Source organism: Neovison vison, chromosome 13 (assembly GCF_020171115.1).
Source record: "Neovison vison isolate M4711 chromosome 13, ASM_NN_V1, whole genome shotgun sequence".
Classification (NCBI taxonomy): Eukaryota; Metazoa; Chordata; class Mammalia; order Carnivora; family Mustelidae; genus Neogale; species Neogale vison.
This window is the reverse complement of record NC_058103.1, coordinates 84,305,913-84,317,710: the sequence shown is the minus strand read 5'-3', so window position 1 is coordinate 84,317,710 and position 11,798 is coordinate 84,305,913. Positions and strand designations below refer to the sequence as shown.

General features: G+C 42.5%; 2 protein-coding genes across 2 annotated transcripts in view; one reads left to right on the top strand and one right to left on the bottom strand.

The window, feature by feature from the left end:
* The window catches only part of CCNDBP1 (cyclin D1 binding protein 1), a 34,812-nt gene extending 32,262 nt beyond the window's left edge, over positions 1-2,550 (top strand). Inside the window, exon 12 of the mRNA XM_044231342.1 lies at positions 2,490-2,550. Within this exon, the coding sequence (XP_044087277.1) occupies positions 2,490-2,535 (46 nt within the window). The 3' untranslated portion in view covers positions 2,536-2,550. The remainder of the gene's footprint in view (positions 1-2,489) is intronic.
* Positions 2,551-6,973: 4,423 nt separating this feature from the next.
* Positions 6,974-11,798, bottom strand: part of TGM5 (transglutaminase 5) — a 32,797-nt gene continuing 27,972 nt past the window's right edge. The window contains exons 10-13 of the mRNA XM_044231334.1: positions 9,612-9,977; positions 8,976-9,136; positions 7,652-7,785; positions 6,974-7,459 (exon numbers count right to left, since the gene is read on the bottom strand). Coding sequence (XP_044087269.1) covers positions 7,306-7,459; positions 7,652-7,785; positions 8,976-9,136; positions 9,612-9,977 — 815 coding nt within the window. The 3' untranslated portion in view covers positions 6,974-7,305. The remainder of the gene's footprint in view (positions 7,460-7,651; positions 7,786-8,975; positions 9,137-9,611; positions 9,978-11,798) is intronic.

The following is an 11,798-nucleotide window of genomic DNA, read 5'->3' as shown; positions in this document are numbered from 1 at the left end:
TATCTAAGACGTGCAACCCGGAACACTCTCAGGGACAGCCGTGCAGGCCTGCATGCATATGGGATACCTGTAGAAAGATATAAAAGACACTACAAAGAACACCGGGTGCCTGTGGGGAGGAGAGCTGGAGAATGGGGTAGGAAGATGATTTTTCTCCTGTTTATACTTTTATACTTTTAAAACCTTGAGCCATTGCCCATTTGAAGAATCTTATTATGTTAAAAAAAAAAAAAAAGAAGAAGAAGAAATGAAGCTGCTGCTTTATTACTCCCCCTGAAAATGATCCTTATGAGAAATGAAGAGGTAAATTTTTCATTACTTGAAGATAATGTGATTTTTACCTGGAAACCATAAATCAACTAAAAAAATGATTATAAAAGATCACTTAGAATGCTATTCTTAAGTTTAGTGCATTCCCAATAACAACTCTAACAAGCTTTTTCTCTGAAACTAGAAAAGCTGATTCTAAGGTTCAAAAGAAAATTTCTAAAAGATATCAGATATAATCTAAAAAGATCTAAAAAGATTAAAGATGTTTTAGATGAAAATATCTAAGATGTGTTTTACTATCTAGTGGGCCTTGTCATGCTACATTTCTGACTTCTTATGTAGAATAACCAGCTTTCTAGATATTAAACTATAGTACGATATCACTACATTTGAAAAAGTACATTGACCAAAATAAACACATTAAATATGGGCTAAATGTGGCACTTTGAATCAATGGGGAAGATAAGGATTTAGTAATAAATGGTTTGGGGACAACGAGCTTGCAGAGTAAAATTGGTTTCCTATCTTTCACCATACACCAAAATGAATTCCAGATGGATCAAAACTCTAAATGTAAAAAATTAAATCCTAAAAATACTAGAAGAAAAGATAACAGACTTACTGTTAAGTCAGCGTGGAGAAGGCTTTTTAAAATATAACACAAACCTTAGAGGCCGTAAAGAAAAAATAGATAATTTTTATTCCTTGAAATTTTTTTACTTGGAAAATTCCATAAAGTTAGAAGATATACAACTTTGAAAAACAATCTGAGGGTTTTGAAGGGGCGGGGGGTGGGAGGTCGGGGTACCAGGTGGTGGGTATTATAGAGGGCACGGATTGCATGGAGCACTGGGTGTGGTACAAAAACAATGAATACTGTTATGCTGAAAATAAATTTTAAAAACTTTAAAAAAAAAGATGTACAACAAATTGGGAGAAATGTTTAGAACTCATAACACAAATTTTTACTTTCCTTAATGTAAATGGTATCTGCAAATCAATAAGTAAAGAACAACAAATCAATAGAAAAAAAGGTGAAGGATATGACAGAAAAGAAAATTCAAGTGTCTCTTAAATACATGAGAACATGTCCAGCCTCATTTAATAGAAATGCAAAATTAAACTACCCTGGGATATTATTTCTTTCACCTATCAGACTTGCAAAGATAGAGTAGTTTGTCAACTTTCTGAGTTAATGATGGCTAGGGAGTTACTCTCTAAAAGTACTGGTAGTAATGTAAGTTGAAATAGCTTTCTTTCCTTTTTTTTTTTTTTAAAGATTTTATTTATTTATCTGAGAGAGAGAGAGAAAGAGAGAGAGAGAGAATGAGTGGGCGGAGGGGCAGAGAGAGAGGGAGAAATAGACTCCCTGCCGAGCAGGGATTCCCAGGACCCTGGAATCATGACCTGACACAAAGGTAGACACTTAACCAACTGAGCCACCCAGGTGCCCCTAAGTTGGTATAGCTTTCTAAGGAAAGTTAAGTAATATTTACCCAAAACTTAAATCCCTCTGCTTTTGACTCAGCCATTTCACTTCTAGATATTCTAATGCAAATAATCAAACATGTAACATGAAATTTATAAAGTATATCCATTGTATACTATCCATAGTATAGTACAATGGATATACTTAAATATTTTACTGTAGTTAAAATAGCAAAATACCAGAAGCTACATAAACATTCATAAATAAGGTACTAGGTAGACCTATTACAGGATGTGTGTTCAATAGAAAACTCTGTTAATGTGAAAAAGAATGAAGTAGCTCTGCGTAAACTGATAGGGAACAATCTCCAAACTACATTGTTAAATGGAATAAGCAAGGGGCGCCTGGGTGGCTCAGTGGATTAAAGCCTCTGCTTTCGGCTCAGGTCATGATCTCAGAGTCCTGGGATCGAGTCTCGTGTGGGGCTCTCTGCTCAGCAGGGAGCCTGCTTCCCCCTCTCTTTGCCTGCTTCTGTGCCTACTTGTGATCTCTGTCTGTCAAATAAATAAATAACATCTTTAAAAATATATCTCTTAAGGAATTCTGCTTCTAGATAGAGCAGACTAGCTTGATCCTATCACGCTTGTTGACAGTAACCAGAAAAGCTGAGTAAAATATTTCAAAGCTCTGCCTGAAAGCATCAGGGCAGCACAGATTTGAGGGATCAAGATCTCAGGGAGAAGAGAAGCAGAGCAAGGTGGGCCTAACAGCGTGTCACTTTTCCCTTTAGGACATTTGCTGATTCACAATTGGCAGATGACAGCCTGAGAATCTGAGCAGATCTTCTGACAATCTCACATTACTGGAGAATAAAAATTGGAGTTCCACAGCCATGAGGAATGAAGGGCCCCAATAAATACCCCAGTTTTCAGTTGGGATCACTGGAGGACTGTTCCGCAAGAGTAAAGGTAATAGGAAATAGACCAACACTTAAGAAGACTGAAACCCGGTCTTACTTGTTTGCTTTTAGGCACTCAATCAATGAAGATTTTTATTCCTGTTGACATTGTTATGGATGCTATTGTTATCATTATTATTTATCTAATAAGGTTATAAATGTTGGAACAGCATAGAAAAAATTCTGTGGTAGAAAATACATACCATAAACTTACCATTTTAACCATTTTTTTTTTTTAAAGAGAAGGAGAGAAAACATGTGCTCAAACAGATCATGGGTAGGGGGCAGAGGGAGAGGGAGAGAGAAAATCTTAAGCACATTTCACACCCAATGTGGAGCCCAAAGTAGGGCTCAATCTCACAACCCTGAGATTATGGCCTGAGCTGAAATCAAGAGTTGGACACTTAACTGACTGAGCCACCCAGGCACCCCTATCATCTTAACCATTTTTAAGTGTACAATTCAGTAGTGTTAAGTATGTTTACATTGTTGTGAAAGATAACTCGATCGAGAATCTTTTCATCTTGCAGAACTGAAACTCTGTACTAATTCAGCTACAATCCCCTCACCCTGCTCCCTTGTCTCAGGCTTTGGTAACCATCATTCTACTTTCTATATCATTAATTTAACTAATTTAGATACTTCATAGAAGTGGAATCATACAGTATTTATCCCTTTATGGCTGGCTTATTTCATGTAGCATCATGTCCTCAAGGTTCATCCCTTGTTGTAGCTGTGGCAGGATTCTCTTCCTTTTAAGGCTACATTGTACCCTATTGTATGTATATACTGAATTTTGATTATCCATTCTTTCAACGATGGACTTTCGGGTTGTTTCTACCTCCTGGCTATTGTGAATAGTGCTATGGACATGGTGGGCAAATATGTCTTTGAAATGCTGCTTTCAGTTCTTTTGGATCTATACCCAGAAGTGGAATTGCTGGATCATATGGTAGTTGTATTTTAAACTTTTTGAGGTACTGCCATACTGTTTTCCAAAGTGGTTGCCCCATTTTACAAGCCTACAAACAACACACAAGAGTTCTAACTTCTCCACATTCCCACCAATACCTGTTATTTTCTGTTTTTGTTTTTGTTTTTGTATTTGTTTTTTTTTAGATAGCCATCCTCATGGGTGTAAGGTAATATCTCAGCATAGGACTTTTTTTGAAGTATAGTTGACACACAGTGTTACATTAGTTCAGTACAGTATAGGGATTGAACAAGTCTTTTTTTTTTTATTTCTTTTCAGTGTAACAGAATTCATTGTTTATGTACCACACCCAGTGCTCCATGCAATACGTGCCCTCCGTAACACCCACCACCAGGCTCCTCCAACGTCCCACCCCCCCGCCCCTTCAAAACCATCAGATTGTTTTTCAGAGTCCATGGTCTCTCATAGTTCATCTCCCCTTCCAATTTCCCTCAACCTCCTTCTCCCCATCTCCCTATGTCCTCCATGTTATTTGTTATGCTCCACAACTAAGTGAAACCATATGATAATTGACTCTCTCTGCTTGACTTATGGACGCCTTTTTTTTTTTTTAATTTCATTTATTTATTTGACAGAGAGAAAGAGAGAGAGAGCACAAGCAGGGGGAGGCAGAGGGAGAGGGAGAAGCAGGCTCCTTGCTGAGCAGGGAGCCAGATGTAGGACTCAATCCCAGGACCCTGACATCATGATCTGAGCTGAAGGCAGATGCTTAACCTATTGAACCAGGCGCCTGGGATTGGACAAGTCTTTACGTTATTCTATGATCACCACAAGTGTAGCTACCTTCCGTCACCATATAATACTATTATAGTACCATTGACTGTATTCCCTATGCTGTACCTTTTATTCCCATGACCTATTCATTCCATAACTGAAAGCCTGTATCTCCCACTCCTCTTCACCCATTTTACCCATTTCTCCACTCTCTTACCCTCTGCCAGCCATCCATTTGTTCTATTTATGAGTCTGTCTGCTTTGTCTATTTTTTCTTAGATTCTGCATGAAAGTGAGATCGTGTAGGAATGTCTTTCTCTATCTGACCTATTTCACTTGGCATAATCCTCTCTAGGTCCATCCATGTTGTCACAAGTGGGAACATCTCACTGTTGTTTTGTTTTGCTGAATAATATTCCTGTGTGTGTGTGTGTGTGTGTGTGTGTGTGTAACATCTTCTTTATCCATTCACCTATGGATGGACCCTTGCATTACTTCCATATCTTGGCTATCGTAACTAATGCTGCAGTAAACATAAGGGTGCATAGATATTTCTGAACTTATGTTTTTGTTTTGTTTAATTCCAGCAGTGGAATTACAGAATTGTGTGGCAGTTACTTTTAATGTTTCAGTGTAGTTTTGACTTGGAATTTTCTCATGATTAGTGATATTGAGCATCTTTTTGTCTGCTTTGTGGCTATTTGTCTATCATCTTTGGAGAAATATCTATTCAAATCCTTTGCCTTGTTTGCTTTGTTTACTGCTGTATCACTTGGGCCTAGAATATTCAACACATAGATTCTCAATAAATGTTAAATGAAGAGTTGAAAGACAACCTTGACATTGAGGGACAGCTTTATTAACTCAGAGGAATGACTCTGGTTGGAATTGTAAGCTCCTATGACAGACTAGGGTAGAGAACTATTTGCCCTTTACATGCTTCTTAAATCACATGAAGTCTGCTCAGCTCTGCAAAACAAAATCTGCTCTAAGCACTGACACTGCAGGCATGACTGTGATCCAAGACTTACAGGAAACAGATACCTGCAGGTGATCACTGTCTAAATAGACTGCCTGCCTGAAACTTATCATCTCTTGTCTCTAGCCTTATTTTTTCTGCTTCTTATCTCTTCCAGATCTGATCTCTGGCTATCTGACGGATTGCAATTCCTGACTGCTTTACTCCGCCCCATCCCCTTTGACCCTGAGTCTATTTGGCTAGCTCCTGGTCTTTTAGCTTAAATGCCACTCCCTCTAGGAATCCTTCCTTGATTCACAGTCCTAAGATTAGACAAGCTGTACCTCCTCATGCTCCCACAACACCCTACGCTCACTCCAACAGTAGTTCTCATCACTCTGTCTTTAACCTCCTGTTCATTTTTCATCCTCCACATGCTTAGACTTGAGCTCCTTGAGGGCAGGCCCTGGTCCTTCTTTTGTCCTCAGTGCCTAGCTCAGGGCCTAGCCCCTAGTAGAAACTCTGAATATTTGCCAAGTGAAAGAGTTAATTAATGTAGTGTTAAAATCAAGATTCGTAAAAGAGTCTGAGGGTGTAGTAGTTGAAATGTTCCAAGTACTTCAGAGGCCCCTGTCTTTGTAAGGTGTTCCCATCCACAATGTTTTCCTGAAATCAATTTTCACAACTGTTAGGCAACAGTTACAGAATGAAATAATTATATATTATTTCCCAATCCCTGCTGTCCAGGTTCTCCTGGTTCTCAGCTTACTCTTGAAGAAGACCTCAACCCGCTAAGTAATTCTCACCACACCCTCTTCTCTCCCTCTGATCAGTTACACTTACTCATTTGTTTATATATGATTGAAGTATTTATTTCGTGTGTGCATTTAATATATGCCCAACATAACTGTCTCAGTCCTGGAGCTAGTCCCTGGAGGGCAGACGCTTCATGCTTTCCCCATCAAGAACCTGGCACTTACCCTGAGAAAGTGGTGCCTCTGGGACGAGGTAATGATTGGAGTTGCTTTGTGTCCAGAAGGAGCATATACACAGCTACAGCCAATAGAAAGTTCTGAGAGTACTTCATTTCTTACCAAGAAATCTGCTTCACTGCATTGGTCAGCCAGCTTTTTCTCTGGAACCATGGTCATTCCAGGTCCACCCAGCACCACAAGGTCCTGGCAGACTTTGAGCCAAGAGGCTGGAACTGTTAAGATTGGGGGACATCTTCGATGTGATATGGAAAGGGATTCAAAGGAAGGCCAAGTGAGAGATCTCATAGGCTTTCTCCCCCCAAGATATGAAGAGAGTAGGTGGTATGTAGAAACTCTTAGAGGGCTTTTGGTTTCCCTATCCAGATCATGACTGACACATCATCTGTAGATACCTTACTTACCTGTTGACATGTCGATTGTCTGTATCCCCCCTCCACCATCAATAGAATGTAAACTCCATGGGGACAGAGCCTTTGCTTTGTTTACTGTCTTCTATGCTACACTCAGAACAGTGCCTGGCATATAGTGGGCACCCAGTGATTCACCCGGGAATGGACTCGGGCATTGCAACAGTAGAACACTCCCAGCATCCAGGTGGGGGCTGCTGCAGGGCAAGTGATGACTCCATGGGTGCAAAGGGGGTGAGAACAAAGACTGAAGTTTATTAGGACTAGGGCAGTAGCCACTGCAATGACAAAATGACAGTTAGCTTCTCAGCCAGTTTGGAGGGGGAGGGCAGTAAGTCATGACCAAGTCCAGCCAGTGTTCTCAGACCTCTGTGCTATCTCACACTTCTGGATTGGACACCATAGAGTCCCTGCACTCCTATCAGAGTCCTGGGGAGCTGTGCAAATGGCTCAGGGGATTATCCATCTCTCCTCTGCTGCTTCCTTTGGAGCCCTGTAAAGCCTCTGTTGTGGTGGGGAGTAGCACAGCTTGCATTTGAGCTTGCTCAAAATCCATGCATCCGGCTTACTGTTCTAGAATTTATAACATCAAGTCTACATAAACATTCTTGTAACCCTTGATGTCCTTAAACTTGTTGCTCCTCAGATTTGCTTGGATCTGCCTTTGGCCACTCTTGAAGGGGACAGTCTCCAGAGTGATGCTGGCCCTGTGTTGAGGTTTGAGGACTCCAATGCTGTAGCAGAGAAAAGAGAATGTTAGAAGACCATAGGCATTGTGAGAACTCCAGAGCTCTTTTCCACTCAGCAACCACGGTTTTCCTTTCTGGAGTTTTTAGAGACTGGCCCCAGTGCCTGTCACCAGAAAGAAGGCTAGTGAGAACCCCAAGATAAGATGGGGGCAAAGACCACGTACAGCCAGCACTCACAGGACTCTCTGCTGTTTCTTGAAGAGCCCACTTCCTTCCATAGTCAGCACACAGTCTTCCACGTACTCTGAGAGGGGGTTTGAAAACAGCACCTGGATGGAGAGTGGCTGGTTCACAACGGCAGCTCCTAAAACCTAAACAGGGAGATCCAGAGGAGAAGAAGGGAGCAGAAGATTAATCTCATTCCCTAATTCAACAAACGTTTACAGAGGGCCTTGCTCTTCAGATCTGTTTCCTGAAGAGCTGGACTTCTGTGGCCCATGTTTTTTCAGCTATGGCTTAAAGCCAGCTTGACAGGTTGTCATTAATGTTTTTTTAAAAAACGAAATAGAAGAAAATATCAGTGTATACCACACGAGATATTGTTAAGTAAAACTGTGCTTCATTTATCCGTCCATAGATGTTTGTATGAAGTATTTTATATCCTTCAACCCAGCATATGGAAAAATCAGGTAAATTGGGATCTCTAGTGATGTTTCCTCTGCTCCGAAGATCTCATCCAAGATTCTCATGCATAATTTGAGTGCACAGAATCTTCTTTAGCACTTCCTTACAGCAACTCTGCTCCATCCCTTTTCTCCCTCATGACATAAAGGGCTAATTTCTTTTCACCCCAGTGTGTGAGTGAAGAGCAATGGAACATTCAAGGATGTAGAGAGATGGAAATAGTCTCAGGAAACCTGGAGGCCCTTTTGGAAACACTCCCTAGAATAAGACTCCAGTGGCTTGATTTGCCAGATGCACCCCACCAGGGGGCACCACAGGCTCGCTTGGCAGGATCTAGGAGGCTGCTTGGCCTCAGGGAGGCAGCACTGAAGAGCCTCGGACCCATGAAGTCTTCCCACTCAGAGGATCACAGAGTGTCACAGCAGGCATTGTCCTCAAAAGCCAGCTAATCTTCTCATCTGACAGTTCAAGAAGCAGAGGCTCAGGGACTTGTCCAAGAATGCACAGCCAAGAAATGGCAAATCAAACCTGAGCTGACCTCAGGCAGTGCTTTTCTCTCCATTCAGGTTCTTCCCATTTGAGCCCATAGTTCTCATGTTGACCCTGGGGAAGGCCAGCAGTGGGAGGTGGCACAAGAGAAGGATCTCTTCCCTTCCTCTCCATGGCACGTGCTCAAGGTCCACCCGTAAGAACTTGGGTGGTGCAAGAGGATGGATACCTTGTCCAGTGTTTTCAGATGAATCTCATGTTTCCGGGAGGAAGGTATTTGGAGACACCAGAAGAGGCAGTGGAAAAGAGGGGCTGCTTTCCTGAACAGACTCTCAGAGGGCTGCACTCCCTAGGAGTGCAGATTGCCAGGAGCCCCCAGGCCACTTACATTAATTATGATGCCTGGATAGGCTAAGGTGATGATCTTGTCCACCAGGATCTTTTCCGGACTGCTCTTCTCTTCACCCAGGGCACTGATGCGGATCAGCTTGTCTGTTGACAGGTACTGGCTATACTGGGAATACGGAATTCTACAGGAGTGGGTCTTTGCTAGGGAGAAAACAAAAAGATGAGGTGAAAGTAGTTGGGAAAATCAACTAGGCCTGGGTTGGATCTGGGGGATCCTTCTTTGGGGAAGAGGGGACCAACATGTACTAAGCCCCAGTGAAGCAGGTTCTAGGTTTTCAGTTGGAGAGGTTGAGGTTAAGAGAGGCAAAATGGTTTCCGCAGGGTCATTCTCCTGGTAAATGGAGGAGCTGAGGGTCTAACCAAGTTCTGTATGCCTCCAAAGCTCAGGCTTCCCCTACTAAACCAGGCTTTCTTCCTTGAAGTAGTAAAGGGAAGGAAGGAGGAGCAAGAGAAAAGAGGGAAGGGGGTGGAAGGAATCTGCACCAAAGGGAAAATTAATACTGGTGTCACAGAGATCTGTCCCCAGAACTGTGGCATCTGGCTTGTCTCCACTGGTATTTCCATAGCCCACTCTGTGTACCCAGACTGTCCCCATGCCCAGACCTAGAGCCCATACCTTCTTCAGGAGAGAGTGTGATGAAGGCTGTGTCCTGCCAAAAGGGCGGCAGGGGGCTGCCATCATGCAGGAGGGACTGGGCACTCAGGTTCACTTTGAGGTCCTTGAACTGGAGTGACATGTTGAGGGCCAGCAGGACAAAGCGTATGTCCTGGCCCATGTGGGGAGGGTCAAGCAGCTGGAATTTCAAGGAGACCTGGACAACATCACTAGGCCGAAGGGAAGGTGTATGCAGGCCCCGAAGGCCGTCCCCACTCCGTGGCTCAGGTGTGGAATATTGTGAGTCTGCTTGGTGGGGGTCTTCAGACCTTCCAGCCTTCAGCTTCTGAAGAGCTTTCAGGAACACCTGCCTCTCCTGGGGAGAACCTGGAAGGGCAGAGACAGTATCAGCTGTCCTCCTCAGGGAGGTAAGCCTTGGCCAAACATTGCAGAGCTGTTAAAACCCTCATTTCCAACAACAGACATTCCCTCCTATTCATCAGGTGCTTTCTTTTCTTTTTCTTTTCTTTTTTTTTTTAAGATTTTATTTATTTTCTTGAGAGAAAGAGAGAGAGAGAACACACTGTGGGGGGTGGGGCATAGGGAGAAGAAGGCTCCCCACTGAGCAGGAGCCCAATGCTCCCCACTGGAGAAAGGGAAGGCCTTCTGGACCTTCTCTTTGGTGCCATGGAAGGCCTAGAACTATTATTCTTTAAATCACTAGCATTGTTTTACTTAATTGTTTATTTTTCCTACTTTACCCATTTCTCCCTTCCCACCCCCACCTCTGGTAACCACCAATCTGTATTCTGTATCCATGAACTTGGTTTCTTTTCTTTTCTTTTTTTTAGATTCCACATATAAGAGAGGAAATCATACAGTATTTGTCTTTGTCTCATTTCACTTAGCACAATGCCCTCAAGGTCCATCCATATTGTTGTAAACGGCAAGATTTCATTGTTGTTTTGTGATTGAAAAATATTCCATCATGTATGTGTATGTATGTATATGTGTATATATATGTATGTATACATATATACATACACATATCACAAAATGTGATATGTGTATGTGTATCACATTTTGTTTATCCATTCATCCCTCAGTGGACACTTGGGCTATTTCCATAGCTTAGCTATTCTGAATAATGCTGCAGTGAATATGGGGGTGCACATATCTTTTCAGGTTAAAGTTAGTGTTTTAGTTTTCTTCAGACAAATACTCAAATGTGCAATTGCTGGGTCAAATGGTAGCTCTATATTTAATTTTTTGAGGAACCGCCATACTGTTTGCCACAGTGGCTGCACCACCTTGCATTCCTAACAACAGTGCACAAGGATTCCCCTTTCTACACATCCTCACCACCAACAACAATATAATCCATATACAGTTGAGTAAAATGGGGCTCAGAGAGGTCCCGTCACTTGTCCAAGTCCCACAACATGGAAGGGGCAGAATCCAGGTGGAAACCAAATCTGCCCAACACAAAAATCTGTGCTCATGGTCATTAGATTCTATTCTGACTTCCCCATGTAAAAGATAAAGGCCCAAAAATGAGGAAGACAAAAAGAAAGAAAGAAAGAGAGAAAAGAAAGAAGGAAGAAAGGAAGGAAAGAAGAGAAGAGAAAATAAAGTAAAGTAAAATTCAAGCAGAGAAAATAAAGTAAAGTAAAATTCAAGCAAGCTGAATTTCCAGAGAAGCCTGACTTCAGTTGTAGGTGGTACTGTGGCCAGGATATGCAGCAATACTCACCGGAGCTTCCCTAATAATCCTAGCAGCTATATTCACGTAGCACTCACTGACCCCAGTGTCTGTCCCACCCCTTCAGTGCGTCTCCACATTCTCCCCAGGCAGAGGCACTTTCTAAGCCTAGTTCCAGGCAAAAGAGGATCTCAAGGCATCTACTTCAGCAAGAGTGATGTGAATTAGATTTAGCTCACCTGTGGTCTGCTCTTCCCCCAGATGCCATCAGGCTAAGTGGGAGGAGATCAAATACTACCCAACTGAGCAGCACCCTCAGGCCCACAGGAATGTAGCTGCAAACCCCCAAGAATACAGTGGAGCCCCGTGGACCTCTAGCAAATGCTGCCAAAGCCCACCCAGCTTGAGGAGGCACCCTGTGTTGGCTTTCTCCCCTCCCCTGTCTCACTTGTTCACTCTCCTTCCTGCCAATATTTGCTGGATGGTCTCACAGATCAACCACTTGT